General features: G+C 47.2%; 1 protein-coding gene and 1 long non-coding RNA gene across 4 annotated transcripts in view; both read left to right on the top strand.

Moving 5' to 3' along the window:
* Nucleotides 1–26,554, top strand: part of ncf1 (neutrophil cytosolic factor 1) — a 143,075-nt gene that overhangs the window by 103,560 nt on the left and 12,961 nt on the right. For all 3 annotated transcript variants that reach the window (XM_033045553.1, XM_033045554.1, XM_033045555.1), the window contains exons 6-10: nt 2,558–2,680; nt 9,416–9,523; nt 11,528–11,645; nt 14,737–14,844; nt 16,945–17,117. In XM_033045553.1, coding sequence (XP_032901444.1) covers nt 2,558–2,680; nt 9,416–9,523; nt 11,528–11,645; nt 14,737–14,844; nt 16,945–17,117 — 630 coding nt within the window. The remainder of the gene's footprint in view (nt 1–2,557; nt 2,681–9,415; nt 9,524–11,527; nt 11,646–14,736; nt 14,845–16,944; nt 17,118–26,554) is intronic.
* On the top strand, nt 1,288–1,709 carry LOC116988715. Its single transcript, XR_004416048.1, has 2 exons — nt 1,288–1,328; nt 1,669–1,709. It is a non-coding gene; the product is annotated as an uncharacterized LOC116988715 (long non-coding RNA).

Here is a 26,554-nt window from a genome sequence, read left to right as displayed (position 1 = left end):
GAGAGGGGAGGGAGAGGAGAGGGGGGGGAGAGAGGAGAGGGGGGGGGAGAGGAGAGGGGGGGGGAGAGGAGAGGGGGGGGGGGGGAGGGGAGAGGGGGGGGGACGAGGAGAGGGGGGGGGGGGGAAGAGGACAGGGGGGGGAGAGGAAAGGGGGGGAGAACCTAAAAACATTTTAGAACCAAAAATGACACATTCTGCAAGCATTGTAGAACCAAAAGAGACACTTTTTGCAAACATTTTAGAACCAAGAAACACTTTTTGCAAACATTTTAGAACCAATAGACACATTCTGCAAGTGTTTTAGAACCACTAAGGACACTTGCATTTGAGTAGACATGTGTTCAGTGTTATTTACAGCTCAGAGAAACGTGACCCTCTGCCTTCCTCCAGCTTGCAGACACTGATTGAGGCACACCACTTCCTGGTTTTATAGTCCCTCACCCGTGCCGCCAGCAGGGGCAGCAGAGAGAATGGGGAATTTTGTAAAATCATTAATATCTCCGTCATTTTTCATTGACGGGAAAAATCCTCGGCACACATACGGTGTAGGGGGGATCTGAGCAAGGTGGCCAAAAATGACGGCCGTAGACGGCGGCGTTCTCTCGGATATCGCAACACAGATGGCCAAAACCGGTCAAGAACAGACTTTTAGTAATATAGATAGCTGCAGTCCCAGCACCGAGCCTTGCGGTACCTCACTAGTCACTGTCTGCCATTCTGAAAGGGACCCGATAATCCCTATTCTTTGTTTCCTTTCTGTCAACCAATTTCCTATCCATATCAGCACCCTATCCACAATACCATGTGCTCTAACTTTGCCCACCAATATTCTGTGTGGGACCTTACAAAGGCTTTCTGAAAGTTCAGGTGCACTCCATCCATTGGGTCTCCCTTGTCCATTTTACTTGTTACATCCTCCAGAAGATTTGTCAGGCATAATTTCCCCTTCGTAAATCCATGCTGACTTGGACTGATCCTGTTACTGCTATCCAAATGCGCCGCTATTACATCTTTGTTAATCGACTCCAGCCACTTCTCCACCACTAAAGTCAGGCTAACTGGTCTATAATTCCATCGTTTCTCTCTCCCTCCTTTCTTGAAAAGTGGGATAACATTAGCTACCCTCCAATCCACATGAACAGATCCTGAATCTATAGAACATTGGAAAATGATCACCAATGCATCCACAATTTGTAGAGCCTCCTCCTTGAGTACCCTGGGATGCAGACCATCAGGCCTTGGGGATTTATCAGCCATAAGTCCCATCAGTCTATTCAACGCCATTTCCTGACTAATGTGAATTTCCTTCAGTTCCTCCATCACCCTAGGTCAGTGGTTCCCAACCTTTTTTTGGCCATGCCCCACCTAATCACCTCTAAAGTCCTGATGCCCCCCCCCCCCATGTGGTGATATATAATTCTTATCATTTAAAAAGTGAACTCCGTTTCAGCTGAAGAAGCTTAAAACGCCAATACATTTGTTTAAAACAAGCTTCAAAAGAAAATGCATCCATGAAAAAGAAAAATGAAATAAACAAAAGACAGTTAAAGTTCTGAGCAAGAAATTACTAAAAAATTGTTTAAAAAAAGAAAAATCAAATTGCCCTCCTTAAAAATCTAATTGCCCCCCTGTGGGGCGTACGCCCCACGTTGGGAACCACTGCCCTAGGTCCTCTGTCCCTAGTACATCAAGGAGATTGTTTGTCTTCCTTAGCGAAGACAGAACCAAAGTACCTGTTCAACTCATTTGCCATTTCCTTGTTCCCCATAATCATTTCACCTATTTCTCTCTTCAAGGGTCCAACTTTGGACTTAACAATTTCTTTCCTCTTCACATACCTAAAGAAGCTTTTACTTTATGTTTCTCCTTTATATTCTTGGCTAGCTTACCTCCGTACTTCATGTTGTCTCCCCGTGTTGCCTTGTTAAGTTAATTGGCTTGGTATCAATGTAAAATTGTCCCTAATGTGTGTAGGGTAGTGTTCATGTGCGGGGATTGCTGGTAGGCGCAGACTTGGTGTGCCGAAGGGCCTCTTTCTGTGCTGTTTCTGCGCTGTATCTCTAAACTAAACTCAAAAGTATAGGTAGCTGAGGTCAAGCAAATCGAATAGGGGATTCAAAGAATTTCACTGTATGTCTGTACATGTGATAATAAAGAATCATTGAGTACATTTAAGAGGGAAATCGGGAAGTTAAAAAGAGGAGTCTTATAATCTGCAGTGCCAAGACAAAAACAATGCCCCCAAGTCTATGTAGTTTGGAGCTTATTTAGAGGTTGTAGTGTTTAATTGCCAGATGGTTATAAGGAAGAAGCTGCCCCTGAACCTGATGTTACTGTTTTCAGGCTCTGATACCTTCTTCCCGATGGCAGTAGTGAAATAAGAGCATGGCCAGGATGGTGCGGGTCTCTGATGAACAATAGACTTTATACAAGTAAAATACACATGAAACTTGAGTAGCCACTGCAGTTAATAAATGCACCTTGTGAGAAATGCTGCAATATTTTAAGAAACTGTCAGCGTTCTGTACTTTGCGTGAACTTTGTTCTCTCTTTCCAGAAATTACAGGTCCAATGTTGCTTCAAACATATCGTTCAATTGCAGTTTATCAGAAGAATTCCAAGTATGAAATGAGCATTCAGACCGGAGATATTGTAGAGATTGTGGAGAAAAATCAAAATGGTAAGATTTCTTCCTCTTAGGGGTGGCACGGTGATGCAGCGGTTGAGTTGTTGCCTCACAACGCCAGGGACCCGGGTTCGATCCTAACTATGGGTGCTATCTGTACGGAGTTTGTATGTTCTCCCCGTGACCCCGTGGGTTTTCTCTGGGTGCTCCGGTTTCCTCTCACACTCCAAAGACGTACAGGTTTGTAGGTTAATTGGCTTTGGTAAGAATTGTAAAGTGTCCCTAGTGTTTGCAGGATAGTACAGGGATTGCTGGTTGGCGCAGACTTGGTGGGCCTGTTTCTGTGGTGTATCTCAAAACTAAATACAAAGGTTTGTTTGGACTCACCAAAACATGGCTTTATTAAATCTGATGGAGCCAATGTGCAGATGTCCCTGGCCCGATCTGTGTCGGTATCTGAGAGGGATGAAGGCCAACAACCTGTTCATGCTGCCCTGGGATTTGTGGAACTTTATGCAGATATCTGAATTCCTATCTTCATATATAACAGGCAGACCAAAGATACTGTAAGCTTAAAACTGTAGAGGCTATGGGAGCTGTATGCGAGGAACAGGGACCCAAACATTATATCAAAATGTTTCAAATGTTTACTTGCTTTGTCCACAGTAAGACTTGCTTTAGGAATGATTGAGTTTTTGAGGAGGTAATGAAGATGGTCGATGCGTGTAGGGCGCTGAATGTCGCCAATACGGATTTTAGTAAGACATTTGATAAAGTCCCTCTAGGGAGGCTGATACAGAAGATTAAGATGCATGGGATCCATGGTGACTTGGTCTTTTGGAATCAGAACTGGCTTATTCATAGAAGACTGAAGGTCCTAGTGAAGGGTACTATTCTGGCTGGAAGTCTGTGACTAGTGGAGTTCTGCAGCAATCTGTGCTGGGACCTCATATATATAAAGCACTTGGATGTAAGTGTAGATGGGTTGGTCAGTAAGTTTGCTGATGACACCAACATTTGGTGTGGACAGTGCAGAAGGCTGTCGGAGTATACTGGAGGATATATGCTTTGAGTCAGTGAATCTGCGGCCAACCTGAGTGAGTTCATCAGTGTAGTACGTAGAGGAATGCGTACCAGAGGACAATCCGAATGTTCCCCAAATAGAAACCATGGATGAACCATGGTGAGGTTCATTCCCAGGTGAAGGCCAAGGCCATTCTATTTTAGTCAAATGATCCTGAGCGGTACAAGAAATCTTGATATGATCTTCGCAAAGCCATCTGGAATACCAAGAGGCAAACCGGGACAAACCTGTGTCCCGGCGTAACCACTTAAACATCTGCCAATTGTGGCAAGGCTTGAATGCTAGAACAGGCTCCAAAGCAAAATGGACAGGATAACACAAGGCCAACAGGGTAATGACATCCATCCCGACAGGCTTGATTATGCATCTTCCCAGGATCACTGTTGCAGAGGTTAGATTGGCCTTCCTGTCATTCTGCTTTCAATAATATTATCCCAACCATCTTTAAATTCATGGAGTCAGCATTTCCCTCCTCAACGGGATCCATGACTTCCTAACGCCCAGACTACAATCAGTGAGTATTGTGAAAAACTCATCCCCCACTGTGGAGATGTGTTCTCAGCCCCCTACTATACTCACGACTGTGCGGCCAAACTGTGCGGCTAAATACCAATCCGCATGTTGAATGATGATGCAACGGAGCACAGGAATTAGATTGAGAACCTCGTAACCTAGTGCCAAGACAATCTCTCCCTCAATTTGAGCAAGACAAAGAAGATAGTAATCGACTTCAGGAAGTGAAGCAGTACACACACGCCAGTCTATATTGTTGGTGCCAAAGCTGAGATGGTCAAAAGCTTCAAGTTCCTTGGAATAAATATCACCAGGAATTTGTCCATGACCAGTTACAATGAAGCTTTGGCAAAGAAAGCACACCAACCTTAGATCTTAGGAAGTTTGACATGTCCCCAACAACTGGTTGTAGACATAGCCCAGACCATCACACAAGCGAGCCTCCCTTCCATTGACTCCATCAATACTTCACATTGCCTCAGCAAGGCCACCAGTATAATCAAGGACCAGTCTCATCCCGGTCTCTCCCTCTTCTCCCCTCTCCCATCAGGCAGGAGGTACAGAAGTTTGAAAACACATACAGTACCTCCAGATTCAGGGACAGTTTCTTCCAAGCTGTTATCAGGCAACTGAACTGTCCTTTAATCAGCTAGATTCATCAGCTAGAGTACAGTCCTGACCTCCCATGTACCCCACTGGAGACCTTCGAACTATCTTTAATTGGACTCTACAGGTGGTGAAGGGAGATATGATAGTAACGTTTAAGAGGCTTTTAGTTAGGCACATGGATATTCATGGAATGGAGAGATATGGATCGTAGAACAGTACATCACAGGAACAGGCCCTTCAGCCCACAATGACCATGCTGATCATGATGCCTTGTTAAACTAATCCCTGCTGCCTGCACAGGACTAATTTTTTCCAAATCTCTGTTTTCTACATTAAAGTAAATTTTCTAAAATGCTACCACACTTCCTTGAAGACTCTGGGCTATTAGTTTAGGTGGGTGATGCCTTTTCTCTGGCACCCTGCCAGATGCCTTTTGTAAATCTAAATAGATTACCTCTACTGATCCTTGCTATCATCCTGTGGGAGAATCTAGGACCAGAGGCCAGAGCCTTGGAATAAAAGGACGTACCCTTGGAAAGGAGATGAGGAGGAATTTCTTTAGTCAGAGGGTGGTGAATCTATGGAATTCATTGCCACAGAACGCTGTGGAGGTCGTCAATGGGTTTCAAATGAATTCTTTAAGGCGGAGATTGACAGATTTGTGATTAGTAAGAGTGCCAAGGGTTATGGGGAACAGGCAGGAGAATGGGGTTGAGTGGGGAAGATAGATCAGCCACGATTGAATGGCGGAGTAGACGATGATCCGAATGGTCTAATTCGGCTCCTATAACTTAGGAACTTATGAATTCTACTTTCTCAAAGAATTTGAGCATGATTGACCTTTCATGAAACATGTTGACCCAGTATGATTATGTTCAGCTTTCCGAACTCTTTGGTTGTTTCGTCTTTGGATCATTGACCCTCGAATGCAGTGAACCATTGATTGGCCAACTGTTTACTCCATTCTGTCTTCCTTTCCTTGAACCAAGGACCACACTGGCTGTTTCCCAATCTTCTCCTAGAATTTAGTCAGTTTTGGTAGGGATAAAAAAAAAAGGTTTAAGACAATGGGTAGGAGAGTAAGAGAGAATTCAAATTTGTGTTGTGTGCAGAGAGTAGCTGGAATCTTGTATATATTTCCTTCAAGGGTTGTAGCGATAGGTACTCTCACAACATGTGAGGAGATTCGAGACAAGCTCTTGAATCACCAAGGCCGAGAAATCCATGGACCAAATCATCGTAAATAGGATCAGTATAGATAGGTTTTTGAATGCAATAAAAAGGAACTGCAGGTGCTGGTTTATACCAAGCACAAAAACACAAAAGACAGAGTTACTGGTGTAACTCAGCACGTCAGACAGCATCTCTGGAGAAAATGGGTAGGTGACATTTCTTTTGCGACCCTTCCTCAGAATCAGTTTGAATTGCCTGACTGTGCTGTGTGATTCTTCACACCTCGATATTATTGGACTGGGTAGGAAGGAACTGCAGATGCTGGTTTAAACCCAAGATAGATACAAAATGCTGGAGTAATTCAGCAGGACAGCAGCATCTCTGGAGAGAAGGAATGGGTGACGTTTTGGATCGAGACCCTTCTTCAGACTGATCTGAAGGGTCTTGATCAGAAATGTCACTCATTCTTCTCTCCAGAGATGCTGCCTGTCCCGCTGAGTTATTCCAGCATTTTGTGCCTATTATTGGACTGGACAATGTACCGTCCCAACTCTTACAAGAGTTTAATGTCATTCTGAAATTCTCCTCCATACTCCCATGGACAGGCTGATCAGATCTACGGCCTTTGTTGGATGATGGGTGAATGTTATGTGTAATCTCATACATTCTGTGGTGTACCTGATGGACATGTTTGGGGGAGCGCTGGTCACTGGGATGGTGATGGCCTGACGTTGGTGAGCTGACGGTGTATCCTCTGTGCCAGTGCTCCACATGTCACGGCAGGGAATCTGGCCATACTCTTCCTGTTGTCACATGAGGTATTCTGTGGACCAGCGCTAATCCCAGGCTTGGGAATTCTCTCCCTCCTTTCACAGTGCATGTGCGATGGCACACAGAATATAAAACATAGAACGGTTCAGCTGGAGAACAGGTCCTTCAGCCCACCAAGTTTGTGCCGGACATGAGAGGAAAGGTTTAAAGGACAATGCGCCAAATGGAGGCAGGTGGGACATCTTGGTCGGCATGGGCAAGTTGGACAGAAGGCCTGTTTCCATGCTGTATGAATCTGTGACTTTATGGCTGTGGCGAAAATAATGCTAAAACCAATTCTTATATGTTTGCATAATCCATATCCTCTATTCCATGTATAGCCACATACCTATCCAAATGTCTCTTAAATGCCAACATCATATTTGCCTCAATCACCAGCCCTGGCAATATGTTCCAGGCACTTTGCCCCTCTCAAAGCTATAACATCTTGTATTTGATTTTTACATCCTGGGGAAAATGTCTATCCTATTTATGCCTCATAGTTTTATATACTTCTATCAGGTCTCCCCATAACCTCCAGCGTTCTGGAGAAAACAATCCAACTCTGTCTAACCTCCCCCTGAAGCTGATAGCCACTAATCCAACAGCAATCTGCACCTTCTCCAAAGCCTCTTCATCTTTCCTGTAAGGGGCAACCAGAACTGCACGCTATACTCCAAATGCAGCCTAACCAAAGTCATATAGAGCTGCATCATAGGTACACAAAAATGCTGGAGAAACTCAGCGGGTGCAGCAGCATCTATGGAGCGAAGAAAATAGGTAACGTTTCGGGCCGAAACCCTTCTTCAGACTGATAGGGGGAGGCGGGGAGAAGGAAGGAAAAAGGAGGAGGAGGAGCCCGAGGGCTGGGGGATGGGAGGAGACAGCCCGTGGGCTGAGGAAGGGGAGGAGACAGCAAGGGCTAACAAAATTGGGAGAATTCAATGTTCATGTCCGCAGGATGCAGACTCCCCAAGCGGAATATGAGGTGCTGTTCCTCCAATTTCTGGTGTTGCTCACTCTGGCAATGGAGGAGACCCAGGACAGTGAGGTCGGATTGGGAATGGGAGGGGGAGTTGAAGTGCTGAGCCACCGGGAGGTCAGGTAGGTTCTTGCGGACCGAGCGGAGGTGTTCGGCGAAACGATCGCCCAACCTCCGGCTAGTCTCACCGATGTAGATCAGCTGACATCAAGAGCAGCGGATGCAATAGATGAGGTTGGAGGAGGTGCCGGTGAACCTCTGTCGCACCTGGACTGACTGCTTGGGTCCTCGAATGGAGTCGAGGGGGGAGGTAAAGGGACAAGTGTTGCATTTCTTGCGGTTGCAACGGAAAGTGCCTGGGGAGGGGGTGGTGCGGGAGGGAAGGGAAGAATTGACAAGGGAGTTGCGGAGGGAGCGGTCTTTGCGGAAGGCAGAAATGGGGGGAGATGGGAAGATGTGGCGAGTGGTGGGGTCACGTTGGAGGTGGCGGAAATGGCGGAGGATTATTTGTTGTATTTGCCGGCTGGTGGGGTGAAAGGTGAGGACTAGGGGGACTCTGCCCTTGTTGCGAGTGCGGGGATGGGGAGAGAGAGCAGTGTTGCTGGGTATGGAAGAGACCCTGGTGCGAGCCTCATCTATGGTGGAGGAGGGGAACCCCCGTTCCCTGAAGAATGAGGACATTTCAGATGCCCTGGTGTGGAACGCCTCATCCTGGGAGCAGATGCGGCGTAGGCGGAGGAATTGGGAGTAGGAGATGGAGTCCTTACAGTAGGCAGGGTGGGAAGAAGTGTGGTCCAGATAGCCATGGGAGTCAGTGGGTTTATAATGGATGTCGGTCAGAAGTCTATCACCTGCGATGGAGATAGTGAGGTCAAGGAATGGTAGGGAAGTGTCGGAAATAGTCCAGGTGTATTTGAGTGCCGGATGGAAGTTGGTGGTGAAGTGGATGAAGTCAGTCAGTTGTGTGTGGGTGCAGGAGGTGGCACCAAAGCAGTCGTCGATGTATCAACTGCATCATGACTTCCTGACTTTAACACTCAATGCCCTACCTATGAAAGCAAGCATACCATATGCCTTCTTCACCACTCTATTTACTTGTGTGGCCACTCAGGGGGTTATGTATTTGGACCCTAAGTTCCCAGTGTACATCAATGCTGTTAAAGGTCATACCATTTCTTGTTATTTTCCTTTACATTTGACCTCCCAAAGTGCAACACCTCACATTTGCTTAAGTTAAACTCCTTCTGCCATTTCACCACCCATTTTGTACCTTATCTATATCCCGCTGTATACTTTGATAGCCTTCCATACATTTCTTGACCCTATCTGACACACTAGAGACAATTTACAATTTTACTGGTTAATTTATCTACATACTTGTGTATCTTTGGAGTGTGGGGGGGGACACCAGAGCACCCGGAGAAAACCCACGCGGTCACAGGGAGAACGTGCAAACTCCGTACAGACAGCACCCGCGGTCAGGATCGAACCTGGGTCTCTGACCTTGTGAGGCAGGAATTCTACCACTGTGCCACCCCTCCAAGACATGCCTCGCTAAAACCCATATAGACATCTAGGTGGGCACGTTGAACACTGAGCTGCCACTGTGTCGTTGCAGGGTGGTGGTTCTGCCAGCTGGAGGGGAGGAGGGGGTGGCTGCCAGCTGCATTCCTGGAGCCCCTGGACAGTCCCGACGAGAACGAGGAGCAGGAGCCCAACTATGAAGGTGAGGGGGTACTGAGTCTGTGCACTGCAGCCATCTGAGCCTGTATGTGGGAGGGCCAAATATCATCCAAGGCGTGCAGAGTGGTCCTGGGTAATGCACCAGCCTGAGACTGAGTATTTTGCAGATTGACCCAAAATGCTGGAGTAACACAACGGGCCAGGCAGCATCTCTGGAGAAAAGAAATAGGTGGCATAGAAGTGGCGCGTGGGTGATCGCTGGTCAGTGCGATCTCTGTGGGCCGAAGGACCCATTTTCACGCAGTGGCTTTCAATGAACGAAAACCAAAAACTTGTTCGATAGAAACAAAAAGCTGGAGTAACTCAGCGGGTCAGGCAACATCTCTGCAGAAAAGGAATAGGTGACGTTTTGGGTCGAGACCTTTCATCAGACTGAGAGTCAGGAGAAAGGGAAATGAGAGGTGTAGAAGGTACATAGAACAAATGAATGAAAGATATGCAAGAATCTATGAATATCAAGGAAAGGTGGAGGAGCCCACAAAGGTGCATTGTTGTCTGTGGAGAAGTTATACAGACAGTGAAACTAAAGGACGACAGTATGATGACTAGGTTGGGGGAGGGGTGGAGAGAGAGAGAGAGAGAGAGAGAGAGAGAGGGAGAGAAAGAGAGAGAGAGGTTGCAAGGGTTACTTGCAGTTAGACAAATCAGTATTCATACCGCTGGGGTGTAAGATGCCCACATGAAATATGAGATGCTGTTGCTCCAATTTGCATTTGGCCTCACTCTGACAATGCAGGAGGCCCAGGACGGAGAGGCCAGTGTGGGAATGGGATGGGAAGATAAAGTGTTTGGTTAAAGTTAAAGTAAATTTATAGTTATAGTTAACGCTGAGTATCCTGCCTCACCTTGTCCAGTCTGGGCCCACACTGAATCTTAATAAGTGTAAAATATCAGCCTGAGCCTGAGCCTGAGCCTGCATAGAGAGGGTCCATTTATACCTCACGTTGCCTCGGCAAGGGCAGCAGCATCATCAAGGACGAGTTGCACCCCGGTCACTCGCTCTTCTCTCCTCTCCCATCAGGCAAGAGGTACAGAAGTGTGAAAACGCACACCTCCAGATTCAGGGACAGTTTCTTCCCAGCTGTTATCAGGCAACTGAACCATCCTATCACAACCAGAGAGCTGTGCTGAACTACTATCTACTTCATTGATGACAGTTGGACTATCTTTGACTCGACTTTGCTGCCTTTCCCTAGTGATAAATGTTATTCCCTTATCATGTATCTATACACTGTAAATGGATCGATTGTAATCATGTATTGTATTTCTGATGACTGGTTAGCCCGCAACAAAAAGCTTTTCACTGAACCTCGGTACATGTGACAATAAACTGAACTGAATCCTGGGCCTGTGTGGTGGGGCCTGTGTAATCTATCAACTAGAACGTATGCAATGGTCCATCCCAGGAGACAGACTATTGACTGACGTCAATTACAAACCTACCGACTCCCACAGTTACCTTGACTACATGTCCTCCCACATTGGCTCCCACCACACTATCCCCAACTCTCAATCTCTCCATCTCTGCCGCATTTGGTCACAAGATGAGGCCTTCCATACGAGGACATCCAAAATGTCATTGTTTAGTGAATGTGGTTTCACCTTCGATGGCGGTGGAGACTATAGTGCATCAGCCAGGGCCTGTGTATGGTGTGAGTGTGTAATATATCAATCCCTGTCTGTGTAGGGTGGGACTGTGTAATGTATCAGTCTGGGCTGGTGTTGGATGGGACTATGCACTATATCATTCTGGGCCTGTGTACAGTGGGTCTGTGTAATGCATCAGTCTGGGCTGGTGTTGGGTGGGACTATGCACTATATCATTCTGGGCCTGTGTAGGGTGGGTCTGTGTAATGCATGTCTGGTTTTAGTTATTCTTATTGGTCTCTGCATTCTACAACATTGGGCCACAATTTGGCTCTGGGTGTTTTGATGTACATAATATTCTGTCGTCAGTGTCGGAGTTTGACCTTGTGTGATGTTGCAGGTGAAGTATACAAAGTTATTCACAGCTACAAAGCTGAGCAGCAGGATGAGCTGAGCCTGAGTGAGGACGAGCTGGTGGATGTGATCCATAAGTTGCTAGATGGTTGGTGGGTGGTCCGGTAAGTAAGTGCACATCGTACGTTGAACATCGCTGCTACGCTCACTGTTGCAGTTACGGGAAAACGTTTTCCTTTACATTGAAGTTTGCAAGGCCACAAATCTCCCTGCAAACATCTTCAGCCGTAGAATACATTGTGAGGCGTTTACTTCACAAGCTCACCAGTTATAGGAGTAGAATTAGGCCATCTGGCCAATCGAGTCTACTCCGCCATGCAATCATGGCTGATCCCTGCCTCCTAATTCCATTTTCCTGCCTTCTCCCCATAACCCTTGACACCCGTTCTAATCACGAGCTTGTCTATCTCTGCCTTAAAAATATCCACTGACTTGGCCTCTACAGCCTTCGGTGGCAATGAGTTCCACAGATTAACTACCGTCTGACTAAAAAAGTTCCTCTCGCCTCCTTTCTAAAAGAGCGCCCTTTAATTCCGAGGCTATGACCTCTGGTCCTAGACGCTCCCACCAGTGGAAAAATCCTTTCCACATCCACTCTAACTATGCCTTTCATTATTCTGTAAGTTTCAATGATTACAACCCCTCAATCTTCTAAAAAGAAGTGAAAGAAGATTTAAAAGGAGCACCAAAGGCCCAGGCTCGAGTAATTTACATATTAGCCCTAACGTATTTGATTAGGTAACAGATAAAGAAGTGCAGTTGTAAAGGAGCGGGCCTTGTTGAGGTGAAGTACCTTGATGAGTAAAGTGTGAGTCTTAGGCTCAAGAGTCTTCAGCGGGGTGGCTGAGGCAAGGAGGCTGCACCTGATTCGAAATTTGTGATTTTTCTTGTCTGCTGAAGAAATGGCAGGCAAGTTGGTACAGTGTGTTTCCTGCAGGATGTGGGAAGTCAGGGACACTGCTGGTGTTTCTGGAAACTGCAGGAATTGTGTCCAGGTGCAGCTCCTGAATGAATGTGTTGGGGAACTGGAGCAGCAGTTGGACGACCTCAGGGCCATCTGGGAAAACAAGAGTTTCCTGGACAAGACCTACAGTGAGATTGTCGCACCAAGGATACAGGAAGAGCGAAGGTGGGCGACGGTGAGAAAGAGGAGTAAACGTGGAGTGTAGGAGACCCCGGTGGCCGTACCTATTGAAAACAGGTACACCCTCTTGGGAACCGATGACATGACAAGATTGAGTGGTAGCCGGGGCTGTGATTCCAACCCTGGTGCCGAGGCACAACGGGGAAGAGTGACATCAGGCAGCCATAGTGGTGGGAGACTCCATCGTCAGGTGTTGACAGGGGATTCTGCGGCCGGCAGCAGGCAAGACTCCAGGATGGTGTGTTGCCTCCCTTGTGCCAGGGACCAGGACATCGTAGCAGCTGCTCAGCATCCTCAAGAGTGAGGGGGAGCAACAGGAGGTTGTTGTGCTTGTTGACATAAATGATATAGGTCGGAAGAGGAAGGAGGTTTTGCAATAAGAATTTACGGAAATGGGCAGAAGACTGAAAAGCAGGACCTGCAGGGTAGTGATCTCAGGATTGCTTCCAGTACCTCGTGCTAGTGAAGCTAAGAATAGGAAGATAGAGGATATGAATGTATGGCTGAGGAGTTGGTGCACGGGGCAGGGATTTAGATTTCTGGAGATTTGGGATATTTTCCAGGGCAGGGTTGACTTGTATAAAAAGGATGGGTTGCACCTAAACTGGAGAGGGACCAACATCCAAGCGGGAAGGTTTAAACTAGATTGGCAGGGGATCTCATGCAGGACAGTGGCACATGACAGGTTAGAAGTTGGTATGGAGGATGGTGTGGGAAAGGTTAATGGACAGCATGAAACATAACTTTTATACTTTGTCTGTGTTATCACCCTTAATGCATTTAATTTAGTTTAGGGAGACAGCATGGAAACAGGCCTTTTGGCCCACTAAGTCCATGCTGACCTGTTCACACTAGTTCTTTGTTATCTCACATTTGCACACACTCTGGGTAATTAAGCTAGAAACCCGGAAGAAACCCACACGGTCACAGGGAGAACGTGCAAACTCCACACAGACAGCACCCGAGGTCTGGATTGATCCTGGATCTCTGGCGCTGTGAAGCAGCAGCTCTACCCGCTGTGCCACCGTGCCACATTGAACAGGGTAATGCTGGTCTCTCCCTGGCACAGTCTATTCATCTCCACCTACTCTGCAACTTGAAAGTAACACTTCCTCTCTCTTCCAATCCATCCAGGGACCCTGATAGTCCTTTCAGATTAGACAGAGGTTCACATGCACCTCCTCATGCCTCTTCTACTGCATCCGATGTGGGCTCCCCTAAATTGGCGTGACCAACCGTTTTGCTGAACACACACTTGGAAGGACCTGGGACAACGTGATCTCCCGGTTGCTAACCATTTTAACTCCCCTTCCCATGACCCCACTGACCTTTCCATCCTGGGCCCCCTCTATTGCCAGAATGAGGCCCCACATAAATTGGAGGAACAGCACCTCATATTTCGCTTGGGTAGTTTACAACCCAATGAACATTCAATTCTCTAATTTTAAGTAACTTTTCACATGCTCCTCTCCCCCCTTGCCTCCTCCCCTCCTTCCTAGTCGTTTTACCAGTTCAACAGTTCTCCACCCCCCACTCCCTACTTTCAGTCTGAAGAAGGATAACGATCCTAAACGTCACCCATCGTTTTTGTCCACAGATGCTGCCTGACCCACTAAGTTACTCCAGCACTTTGACATAAACTAGCATATGCAGCACCTTGTTTCCATATCTTCTCTCGTTCCTGGTTCTGTCTCTGCTCCATTCTCTATAGATGCTGCCTGACCCACTGAATATTTCCAGCATTTTCCATTTTTATTTCAGACTTTAGTCAGAGGGTGGTGAATCTCTGGAATTCATTGTGGTGGCCAAGTCAATGGTGAAGATTGACAAATTCTTGATTAGTTAGGGTGTCGGGGTTATGGGGAGAAGGCTGGAGAATGGGATTGGGTGGGAAAGATAGATCAGCCATGATTGAATGATGGAGCAGACTTGATGGGCCAAATAGCCTAATTCTGCTCCTAGAACATATGAAAGTGAACTCTGAGCATCTGCCACGTATTTGTCTTGCATTTTCTATACAAAATAATAATTTCTTGTACTTATTTAAACAGGAAGGGAGAGATCACTGGGTACTATCCCTCCATGCACCTCCAGAAATCTGGGACCGCTCTGAACACAGGATTCAACATGAAGAAAGGACACCTCCCTCCCCCGCGAAGGTGAGGTGGTCTTGAAGGGAATGGGGTACAATGTTAGGCACCGTGTCTAGACCAAAACATCATATGGTCGGGTCCAAAGATGGAGCATTGTAATGGCTCAGTAACGGTCAAATCAACACCACCGCATCAGTGAGTTAGCAGAGCCCTGGGCGAGTGAGTAGCCCTTCCAAATGCCACCCTGTTTTCACTCCACTGCTGCTTCATAGCAGGTGGTGTCTCTTGCACCTATTTACTGTCCATGGGGTGAGCTGAAACCCACCCTCATCGTCACTGCCCCCAGTTAATCATCTCAACACACTGGAGAGTCGTACAGCATTGAAACAGCCCCTTTGGCCCAACATGCCCAGGTCAACCAACATGCCCCATCTCTACACTAGTCCCATCTGCCTGCTTTTGGCTCGTATGCTCAAAACCTATCCTATTCATGTATTTATCCATGTAGAAACATTTAAAATTCTTAAGGGATTGTACAGACTATATGCGGGAAAAATGTACCCAATGTTGCTAGAGTCCAGAACCAGGGGTCACAGTTTAAGAATAAGGAGTAGGCCATTTAGGACTGAGCTGAGGGAAAACTTGTTCACCCAGGGAGTTGTGAATATGTGGAATTCTCTGCCACAGAAGCAGTGGAGGCCAATTCACTGGATGTTTTTAAGAGAGATTTAGATATAGTTCTTGAGGGTAACGGAATCAAGGGTTATGGGGAGAAAGCAGGAATGGGGTACTGATTTTGGATGATCAGGCATGATCATATTGAAGGGCCGAATGGGCAGAATGGCCTACTCCTGCACCTATTTTTTTTGTTTCTATGTTTAACTGTCGAAATGTTTCTTAAATGTTGTGATAGTATCTGCCACAACTACCTCCTCCAGCAGCTCGGTCATATACCTTAGTTTTTTGTAACCCCCCAGGTTCTTTACTTTATACCTGCCTTTAATGACCCTTAACAGTCTTAGGAATTTAGCAGGTCTTTAGTGGCTCCAGAGGTCCTTGGCTCCTGTCTGTTGTGTAGCGCTTATGGAACTGAAGAGAACAATGAGGGGGAATGTAATCTTATTCATTTTTATCATCAGTGAGTGTTCCCAAATGCTACAAGCTCAAACAAAATAACTGACCATTATATAGCCTCAAAGTGTGGTTATGTGCAAAGATCAATGTAAAGACCAACCCTGACCTTCCCACCCATTATAACTTGAACAATCTGCCCAACATGCGCCTGAAGTCCCGCAAACCCTTCTGGTCTTCTGTTAAATCCCTGGAAGACTTTGACTCCAAGACTGAGTGGCGCAGAGCCTGGAAAGATGCCAACACCAACACCAGAGAGGTCATCACAGACCCCACAGTGAAACCACCGGATTTTGACCTCCATCGCAAGCAATGGCTAACCCTGAACAGAATCCGCACGCTCCATGCAAGAACAGCCCATCACCTGCATGTGGGGATGACTGACAGCCCTGCTTGCGACTGCGGACATCCAGACCAGATCATCCCACACATCATGAATGACTGCTCACTGAGGCTTTTCCCTGGGGGCATCAAAGCTATCTACCCAGTAACTGATGCTGTCCTGGCCTGGATGACTCCCCTTGATCTACAACTTTAGGCTGTGCACGACATACGCAAGAAAAAGAAGGAATAGAATTTTATCCCAATATCAAATATTAATGTCTATGTTGTAGTTTTCAATCCTTCCTTGCATATCTCTCTGTGCTAAATGCCACTGCCTATGGGCGGTGTCTGTACAGAGTTTAGCACATTCTCCCTGTGACCGCAAGGGTTTTCTCCAGGGGCTCCAGTTCCTTCCTACACTCTGAAGTCGTGCAGATTTATAGGTTAATTGGCTTTGGTAAATTGTCCCATGTGTGCAGGATCGTGTTAGTGTCCGTACACTAACACGTACAATCCCCGTGGATTGCTGGTCGGGGTGGACTCGGTGGGCCGAAGGATCTGTTTCCACGCTGCCTCTCTAAACTATACTAACGGTAAGTGCTGCAGGACATACAACCAGCACCCGTGCTATCTGCCAGCGTGAGGTGATGGTGGAGATTGAAGGGAGCTGGAGGGGAGCACGGCCTTTTGTAACTCTCAGCATCTTTTCAGGTCAACCATCCGCAATGCGCAGAGCATCCACGTGCTGGAGCGGAAGCAGATCAGCCAGGACAGCTACAGGAGGAACAGCAAGCGGTATCTACAACAGAAGGGCGCGCAAGGTCACACCATCGCCAACAGGAATGCCTGGAAGGAGAAGCAGGATCCAAGAACAACAGCTACAGGTAGGAGCAGCTCCACCAACAGCACAATAATGGATGGGATTTATATAGCGCCTTTCTAATACTCAAGGCGCTTTACATCGCATTATTCATTCACTCCTCAGTCACACTCGGTGGTGGTAAGCTACTTCTGTAGCCACAGCTGCCCTGGGGCAGACTGACGGAAGCGTGGCTGCCAATCTGCGCCTACGGCCCCTCCGACCACCACCAATCACTCACACACATTCACACACAGGCAAAGGTGGGTGAAGTGTCTTGCCCAAGGACACAACGACAGTATGCACTCCAAGCGGGATTCGAACCGGCTACCTTCCGGTTGCCAGCCGAACACTTAGCCCATTGTGCCATCTGTCGTCCCGATGTCCCGAAAGTCCCATCCCTGATCATTTTAGCCAGCCAGCCTCCAGGCTGTGTGAAAGGTTTGTAAGGAGTGTGAGGAAGAAATTGGGCAGTTCGGTCAACCCATTAGGCCAACTTCTTCCCTCTCTTCCTATGTCTGGGACCAGGCATAATTATTGCTGCAGGCTGGTGGTCTGACTTCAATGGGAATGTCTGGGGCACAGGAGGTCATGGTGATACAGTGTGGAAATAGGCCCTTCAGCCCAACTTGCCCAAGCCGACCAACATGTCCCATTTACACTAGTCCCACCTGCCTGCGTTTGGCCCATATCCCACTAAACCTGTCCGATCCATGTACCTACCTAATTGTTTCTTCAACATTGCGATAATTCCTGCCTCACCTACCTCCTCCGGCAGCTCGTTCTATACACCCACCACGCTTTGTTTGAAAAAGTTACCCCTCAGATTCCTATTAAATCTTTCCTCCATCATCTTAAACTGATGCCCTCTGGTTCTCGATTCCCCTACTCTGGGCAAGACTTATTCCACTCATGATTTTATACAAGTAATTGAGGAAGGTACTATCACAATGTTTAAGAATCATTTAGATGGGTACATGGATAGGATAGAGACAGGCAAGTGGGACTAGTGTAGATGGGACATATTGTTCTGTGTGGGCAAGTTGAGCCAAAGGGCCTGTTTCCATGCTGTAGGACTATGATTGCCTCATTTCCTGAGCACACCCCCGGAGTCTAGTATGGATGGGGGCTGTTTATGTCCCCATTTGGCTGTTTATGGGGGGCCACTGCAATGAAATTTAAAAGAGTATCAGTCTCTCACTGAAACCGAGCACCATTTCAAACTTTCAAAAGCTGTTGGCCCCATTCTATGGTGATGTCACCATGGGTTACCCTGTCCCTCTCCCTCAATCCCCACCTACAAAAATGAGACCCCCTCTGTTGTGCCATGAACAGGATGTGTAATCCCCAAGCAGGCGGGTGTATTTGAAGAGAGGGACAACAGGTGCCAGATGGGGCTTGAACTGATTAGGACGTGAGCAGAGCATGGAAGGCCTCCAGTGTAGGCTGGTTGCTCTAGGAGCAACCTCAAGGCGAGGAGATCCAGCTGGTCCATGCCTGGGATGGGAGGCGTTTGTATTTTTATAGATATTTTAGAGATATAGTGAGGAGGAGGGGGGGAGAGAGAAGGAGGGGGAAAGAGGAAGAGGAGGGGGAAGAGGAAGAGGAGGGGGAAGAGGAAGAGGAGGGGGAAGAGGAAGAGGAGGGGGAAGAGGAAGAGGAGGGGGAAGAGGAGGAGGAGGGGGAAAAGAGGAGGAGGGGGGGAAGAGGAGGAGGGTGGGGGGGAGAGGAGAGTGGGGGGGGAGAGGAGGAGGAGGAGGAGGAGGAGGGGCAGAGGAAGAGGGGGGGAGAGGAAAATGGGGGGAGAGGAGGAGGGGGGGAGTGCGGAGGAGAGCCATTGTGACGTCACCAGCTCGTTAGCTTCAGCTCATTAACTTCAAAAAGATCTGAGATTGGTGAACAATTTGAAGAAATAACTCAAGAAATAATGAATCAAACTTTCAGATGAGGTGATTTTCGAGATCATGAGGTAAATCTCTACCGGAATATGTAAAAATTTCACCGTTAGAGCATCCGGTTTCCGAGGAGATGTGAATCACACACAAGCAAACAATAAATAAGTAAATATCCAAGATCAGAGTTTTATAAGTATACTAGACCAAGTGCAGACCCGTTGGGTCTGTTTCCCCAACGGCGTTTTGCAGGGGGGGGGAGGGGGGGCTGCGGCATCAAACTCATATTAACCAACCCCCAAACACACAGGTGGGGGGAGGGGGGGGGGGGGATGGGAAGAGAGGAGGGAGGGGAGAGGAGGTGGAGGAAATGGGACAGATTTGGGAGGGAAAGGAGAGCGGGGTAGGGGGTGAGAGAGGGGGATGGGAAGAGATATGTGGGGGAGGGGGAGGATGTGGAGGTAGGGGAGGAGGGAGGGAGGGGGAGAGGGGTGGGGGAGAGAGGGGAAAGAGTGGGGAGGGAGAGTGGAGGGGGAAGGGGGAGAGGTGGAAGAGTGGGGAGGGAGGTGGAGAGGGGTAGGGGGAGTGATGGAAGAGGGACAGAGGGGTAGGAGGAAGGGGGTGGCGTAGAGAGGGAAGGGGGGTGGGGGAGAGAGGGATGGGTGGGAGAGGGGTGCGGAGAGGGAAACATAGAACCATTGAAATTAAGTGCAGGAGTAGGCCATTCGGCCCTTCGAGCCTGCACCACCATTCAATATGATCGTGGCTGATCATCCAACTCAGTATCCTGTACCTGCCTTCTCTCCATACCCCCTGATCCCTTTAGTCACAAGGACCACATCTAACTCCCTCTTAAATACAGCCAATGAACAGGCCTCAACTACCTTCTGTGCCAGTGAATTCCAGAGATTCACCACTCTCTGTGTGAAAATGTTTTTCTCATCTCGGGCCTAAAAGATTTACCCCTTATCCTTAAACTGTGACCCCTTGTTCTGGACTTCCCCAACATCTGGAACAATCTTCCTGCATCTAGCCTGTTGAACCCCTTAAGAATTTTGTAAGTTTCTATAAGATACCCCCTCAATCTTCTAAATTCTTGCATGTACAAGCCGAGTCTATCCAGTCTTTCGTCATATGAAAGTCCTGACATCCCAGAAATCAGTCTGGTGAACCTTCTCTGTACTCCCTCTATGGCAACACTGTATTTGAACATTGGGCATTGTGACATCACACAATGGAACGTTCACCAAGTGCTTGTGCTCCTGCAAAGGCATATGTAAATGAATCCATTCCGATTGGACATCTGTGAGCATCGGGCATTGTGACATCACACGATGGAACGTTCACCAGGGGCTGGGGCTGGTGATGCTTCTATGGGTGAGAAGCCAGTTTATTATTGAAATATTGGGGGGGGGGGTGAAGGATTTGATTAAAAACGTGTACTTAAACACGACGACCAATGGCAAACCCGTTGGGTCTGATCCCCCAACGCAGCCGTACCCTACCCGTAGCCCCCCCGGGGGGGGGGGGGGGCGGCATCACACACACTAACCACCCCCACACACAGATTTATAATGAACAGTTAAATGAGAAAAATCAAATTGATAAAAATAAAGAAAATTACAATGAAATGCAATAAAATGTTATTCTTTAAAAAATAAGCTTGTAAATTAAATGGAATTTTTAAGATTTATATAATGAGCAGGTTGATGTGATACAAATAAATTCAATCCAATAAAAATAAAGCTGATTTTTATCGTCAGACAAATGCAATCCACGACTCCTGTCTTCACAAGCAAAGTAAGAATGACGGTTAGTGAAGAATTCAAACAATCGCTGAGCGTTCAAGATGATGTGTGCGCGCCTCCTGCACCAAAGGGGGGGGGGGGGGGGGTGGTGCGTTTGTCGTCACACACAAAGATGAGGAGGGAGAGGGGGAAAAGTGTGGAGGGAGGGGTGGTGTGGGATCGGAGGTGGAGAGGGGTGAGGGGGAGGGAGCGGTGTTGAAATTATTAGTCTTTAAAAGTAATGTTAAGTGAGAAATAAATCAATTCAATGAAATACAAATATTGAATTTAACAATAAAATGTTAATGTTAAAAATGAAATGCACTCCTGAAGATTTATAATGAACAGTTAAATTAGTAAATTCAAATTGATAAAAATAAAGAAAATAACAATGAAATGCAATAAAATCTTTTTTTTTTAAAAATAAGCTTGTAAATTAAATTGACTTTTTAAGATTTATATAATGATCAGGTTGATGTGAAACAAATAAATTCTATCCAATAAAAATAAAGCTGATTATTATTGTCAGACAAATGCAATCCACGACTCCTGTCTTCACAAGCAAAGTCAGAATGACGGTTAGTGAAGAATCCAAACATTTGCTGAGCGTTCAAGATGCTGTGCGCGCGCCTCCTGCACCAAAGGGGGGGGGGGGGGGGGTGGTGCGTTTGTCGTCACACACAAAGATGAGGAGGGAGAGGGGGAAGAGTGTGGAGGGAGGGGGGGTGTGGGATCGGAGGTGGAGAGGGGTGTGGGGGTCTAAGCTATTGCAGTAAAGTAAACAGTGTCACTAATGCCAGCGTGTTGTAGAGTAATTAGTTGTTAAGAAATAAGCTCGGTGCTTCCTGTGAAAACCTACCGGTACTCGCGGTAAAGTGAAGAAGCGGTCTCAATTAATAAGCGGCCGATTGGCGATCGTGGAGGCGAGGATCATATCTGTGGCCGGGCAGGGGGGGGGGGGGGGGGGGGGTGGTCGTCAGTATTGTTAGTTTGCTCGTTTTCGGACCATGATAACGGGAGAAAAAGGGAGTGAAATTGATTGCTACTTGCCGCGAGTTCGTAAGTTACGCGATCGGAGCATTTTGTCCCTGCATGTTTTCGCATGAAGCTCCGAGATTATCTGTTATAGACTAATAACTGTACAACAGGCTGGCATTAGTGACAATGTTCAATTCACCGCGTTATAGTTCAGGCCCTCAATTTCATGAATGAATGTCTGAGTAAGTGAGTGAGTGAGTGAATGAATAAGGAATGAATGAATGAATGAATGAATCTATTAACGTTATAAAGGGTGCAATTAGTTTAATTAAAGTCCATACAGTTAGATGTTCATAAATTCCGGCCTTTAGTCTTTCCTTTCAGGTAGGTGATTCATGGGTTCATTTGTGTTCCAGCACATCAGCATGGACCTTGTTCTCTTGCATTTTTATCCACTTCGCAGCACTTTCTTCTGTCGTTTTTTTATGTTTTTTGCACTAAATACAATGAAGCTGCTGCAAGTTTCCATGACATTTATTCCACAGAACAACACATTTGAATCTCCAGTAAAACAGGCATCTGTGAAGCCCTCTCAGCCATTTTGTGTGCTGGCCTGAAACAAAGCGCGTGATTGGCCAACTGGCAGACAACTCAATGTCAAACGTGCATTGATTGGAATATTAAAATCTCGACATATTGTTCGTTCTTCTCTAATTTAATTAAGTTGTGCATGTGTTGTTCATATCGAGTTTCAGGGGTTTGAAACACGTTAATATTTTTACACAATATGTGAACATCTCATGTTGTTTTGAAAGCTCCTCGGCTCACAGGCTATTCTCTGTACGGTAACTATGGCAACGATGTCTTTGAGCATCGGGGCTTGTGTGGGTGATAAGCCAGTTTAGTTTTGAAGTATTGGGGGGGGGGGGGGGTATGTTATCCATTAAAAACGTGCGCTTAAACACGACGGAATGAAATGAGAAGCGCATACTTAGAAAGAAAAGCGAAATCTCTGACGAAGTGGAAAAGACGTGGGCGGTCCTGCGGCCCCCAATAGCCCCCAATGGGGGGGGGGGGGGCCTTACACACACTAACCACCCCCACACACAGAGTTGGAAAAGTGCATAAAGACCGTTCCCTACCTGTAGCCCCCAGGGGAGATTTGGTCTTCGAAGTCTGGTCACTGCCGTCTTAAAATAGCGTATCTTGAAGTCGTCGAAGTCGGGTCCGTCTCGGCAACGCGTGGGGGGGGGGGGGGGGGGGTTTGCGGTGCGGCATCACACACACGAAGCTTCGACACACACAGAGCCTTAAAAGTGTAAATGCCCGACCTCTTTTCCGTTTTTCTCTAATTTAATTAAGATGTGCAGGTGGTGTTCTTATCGAGGTTCAGGGGTGAAAATATTTTCACACACACAATATGGGAACATCTCATGTTGTTTTGAAGGCTCCTCGGCCCTCATCTGACTCTCTGTACTGTCACTATGGCAACGATGTCTATGAGCACTGGGCATTGTGACATCACACGATGGAACGTTCACCATTGGCTGGGGCTCCTGCTTTGGCATATGTAAATGGCTCCATTCCGATTGGGCATCTGTGAGCATTGGGCATTGTGACATCACACGATGGAATGTTCAGCAGGGGCTGGTGCTGGTGAGGCTTGTGTGGGTGAGAAGCCAGTTTAGTTTTGAGATTTTTGGGGGGGGGGGGGGGGTGGTGGGTAAGGTTTTGATTTAAAACGTGCGCTTAAACACGACGGAATGGAATGAGAAGCGCATACTTAGAAAGAAAAGCGAAATCTCTGACGAAGTGGAAAAGACGTGGGCGGTCCTGCGGCCCCCAATAGCCCCCAATGGGGGGGGGGGGGCCTTACACACACTAACCACCCCCACACACAGAGTTGGAAAAGTGCATAAAGACCGTTCCCTACCTGTAGCCCCCAGGGGAGATTTGGTCGTCGAAGTCTGGTCCCTGCCGTCTTAAAATAGCGTATCTTGAAGTCGTCGAAGTCGGGTCCGTCTCGGCAACGCGTGGGGGGGGTGGTGGGGGGGTTTGCGGTGCGGCATCACACACACGAAGCTTCGACACACACAGAGCCTTAAAAGTGTAAATGCCCGACCTCTTTTCCGTTTTTCTCTAATTTAATTAAGATGTGCAGGTGGTGTTCTTATCGAGGTTCAGGGGTGAAAATATTTTCACACACACAATATGGGAACATCTCATGTTGTTTTGAAGGCTCCTCGGCCCTCATCTGACTCTCTGTACTGTCACTATGGCAACGATGTCTATGAGCACTGGGCATTGTGACATCACACGATGGAACGTACACCATTGGCTGGGGCTCCTGCTTTGGCATATGTAAATGGCTCCATTCCGATTGGGCATCTGTGAGCATTGGGCATTGTGACATCACACGATGGAATGTTCAGCAGGGGCTGGTGCTGGTGAGGCTTGTGTGGGTGAGAAGCCAGTTTAGTTTTGAGATTTTTGGGGGGGGGGGGGGGGGGGGGTGGGTAAGGTTTTGATTTAAAACGTGCGCTTAAACACGACGGAATGGAATGAGAAGCGCATACTTAGAAAGAAAAGCGAAATCTCTTCCGAAGTCGAAAAGACGCGGGCGGTACTGCGTCCGGTTTCGGAGTTGCGGAGAATCACAGGGAGCGCGCCAGCAAAGGGAGTGGGCCAGGGTGCCGGACGGACGGAGTTCCGTTTTGGAATCTGGGGCGAGAGTTTTATATATTACTAGACCAAGTGCAGACCCGTTGGGTCTGTTTCCCCAACGGCGTTTTGCAGGGGGGGGGGGGGGGGGGGGGGGGCTGCGGCATCAAACTCATATTAACCAACCCCCAAACACACAGGTGGGGGGAGGGAGGGGGGATGTGAAGAGGGGAGGGAGGGGAGAGGAGGTGGAGGAAATGGGACAGATTTGGGAGGGAAAGGAGAGCGGGGTAGGGGGTGAGAGAGGGGGATGGGGAGATAGATGTGGTGGAGGGGGAGGATGGGGAGGTAGGGAAGGAGGGAGGGAGGGGGAGAGGGGTGGGGGAGAGAGGGGAAAGAGTGGAGAGGGAGGTGGAGAGGGGTAGGGGGAGTGATGGAAGAGGGACAGAGGGGTAGGAGGAAGGGGGTGGCGTAGAGAGGGAAGGGGGGTGGGGGAGAGAGGGATGGGTGGGAGAGGGGTGCGGAGAGGGAAACATAGAACCATTGAAATTAAGTGCAGGAGTAGGCCATTCGGCCCTTCGAGCCTGCACCACCATTCAATATGATCGTGGCTGATCATCCAACTCAGTATCCTGTACCTGCCTTCTCTCCATACCCCCTGATCCCTTTAGTCACAAGGACCACATCTAACTCCCTCTTAAATACAGCCAATGAACAGGCCTCAACTACCTTCTGTGCCAGTGAATTCCAGAGATTCACCACTCTCTGTGTGAAAAATGTTTTTCTCATCTCGGGCCTAAAAGATTTACCCCTTATCCTTAAACTGTGACCCCTTGTTCTGGACTTCCCCAACATCTGGAACAATCTTCCTGCATCTAGCCTGTTGAACCCCTTAAGAATTTTGTAAGTTTCTATAAGATACCCCCTCAATCTTCTAAATTCTTGCATGTACAAGCCGAGTCTATCCAGTCTTTCGTCATATGAAAGTCCTGACATCCCAGAAATCAGTCTGGTGAACCTTCTCTGTACTCCCTCTATGGCAACAATGTATTTGAACATTGGGCATTGTGACATCACACAATGGAACGTTCACCAAGTGCTTGTGCTCCTGCAAAGGCATATGTAAATGAATCCATTCCGATTGGACATCTGTGAGCATCGGGCATTGTGACATCACACGATGGAACGTTCACCAGGGGCTGGGGCTGGTGATGCTTCTATGGGTGAGAAGCCAGTTTATTATTGAAATATTGGGGGGGGGGGTGAAGGATTTGATTAAAAACGTGTACTTAAACACGACGACCAATGGCAAACCCGTTGGGTCTGATCCCCCAACGCAGCCGTACCCTACCCGTAGCCCCCACTGGGGGGGGGGGGGCGGCATCACACACACTAACCACCCCCACACACAGATTTATAATGAACAGTTAAATTAGTAAATTCAAATTGATAAAAATAAAGAAAATTACAATGAAATGCAATAAAATGTTATTCTTTAAAAATAAGCTTGTAAATTAAATGGAATTTTTAAGATTTATATAATGAGCAGGTTGATGTGATACAAATAAATTCAATCCAATAAAAATAAAGCTGATTTTTATCGTCAGACAAATGCAATCCACGACTCCTGTCTTCACAAGCAAAGTAAGAATGACGGTTAGTGAAGAATTCAAACAATCGCTGAGCGTTCAAGATGATGTGTGAGCGCCTCCTGCACCAAAGGGGGGGGGGGGGGGGGGGGTGGTGCGTTTGTCGTCACACACAAAGATGAGGAGGGAGAGGGGGAAAAGTGTGGAGGGAGGGGGGGTGTGGGATCGGAGGTGGAGAGGGGTGAGGGGGAGGGAGGGGTGTTGAAATTATTAGTCTTTAAAAGTAATGTTAAGTGAGAAATAAATCAATTCAATGAAATACAAATATTGAATTTAACAATAAAATGTTAATGTTAAAAATGAAATGCACTCCTGAAGATTTATAATGAACAGTTAAATTAGTAAATTCAAATTGATAAAAATAAAGAAAATAACAATGAAATGCAATAAAATCTTTTTTTTTAAAAAATAAGCCTGTAAATTAAATTGACTTTTTAAGATTTATATAATGATCAGGTTGATGTGAAACAAATAAATTCTATCCAATAAAAATAA

This window comes from Amblyraja radiata, chromosome 28 (genome assembly GCF_010909765.2).
Source record: "Amblyraja radiata isolate CabotCenter1 chromosome 28, sAmbRad1.1.pri, whole genome shotgun sequence".
NCBI lineage: Eukaryota > Metazoa > Chordata > Chondrichthyes > Rajiformes > Rajidae > Amblyraja > Amblyraja radiata.
Note: the sequence above shows the minus strand (reverse complement) of the source record. Positions and strands in the feature narration are given on the sequence as shown.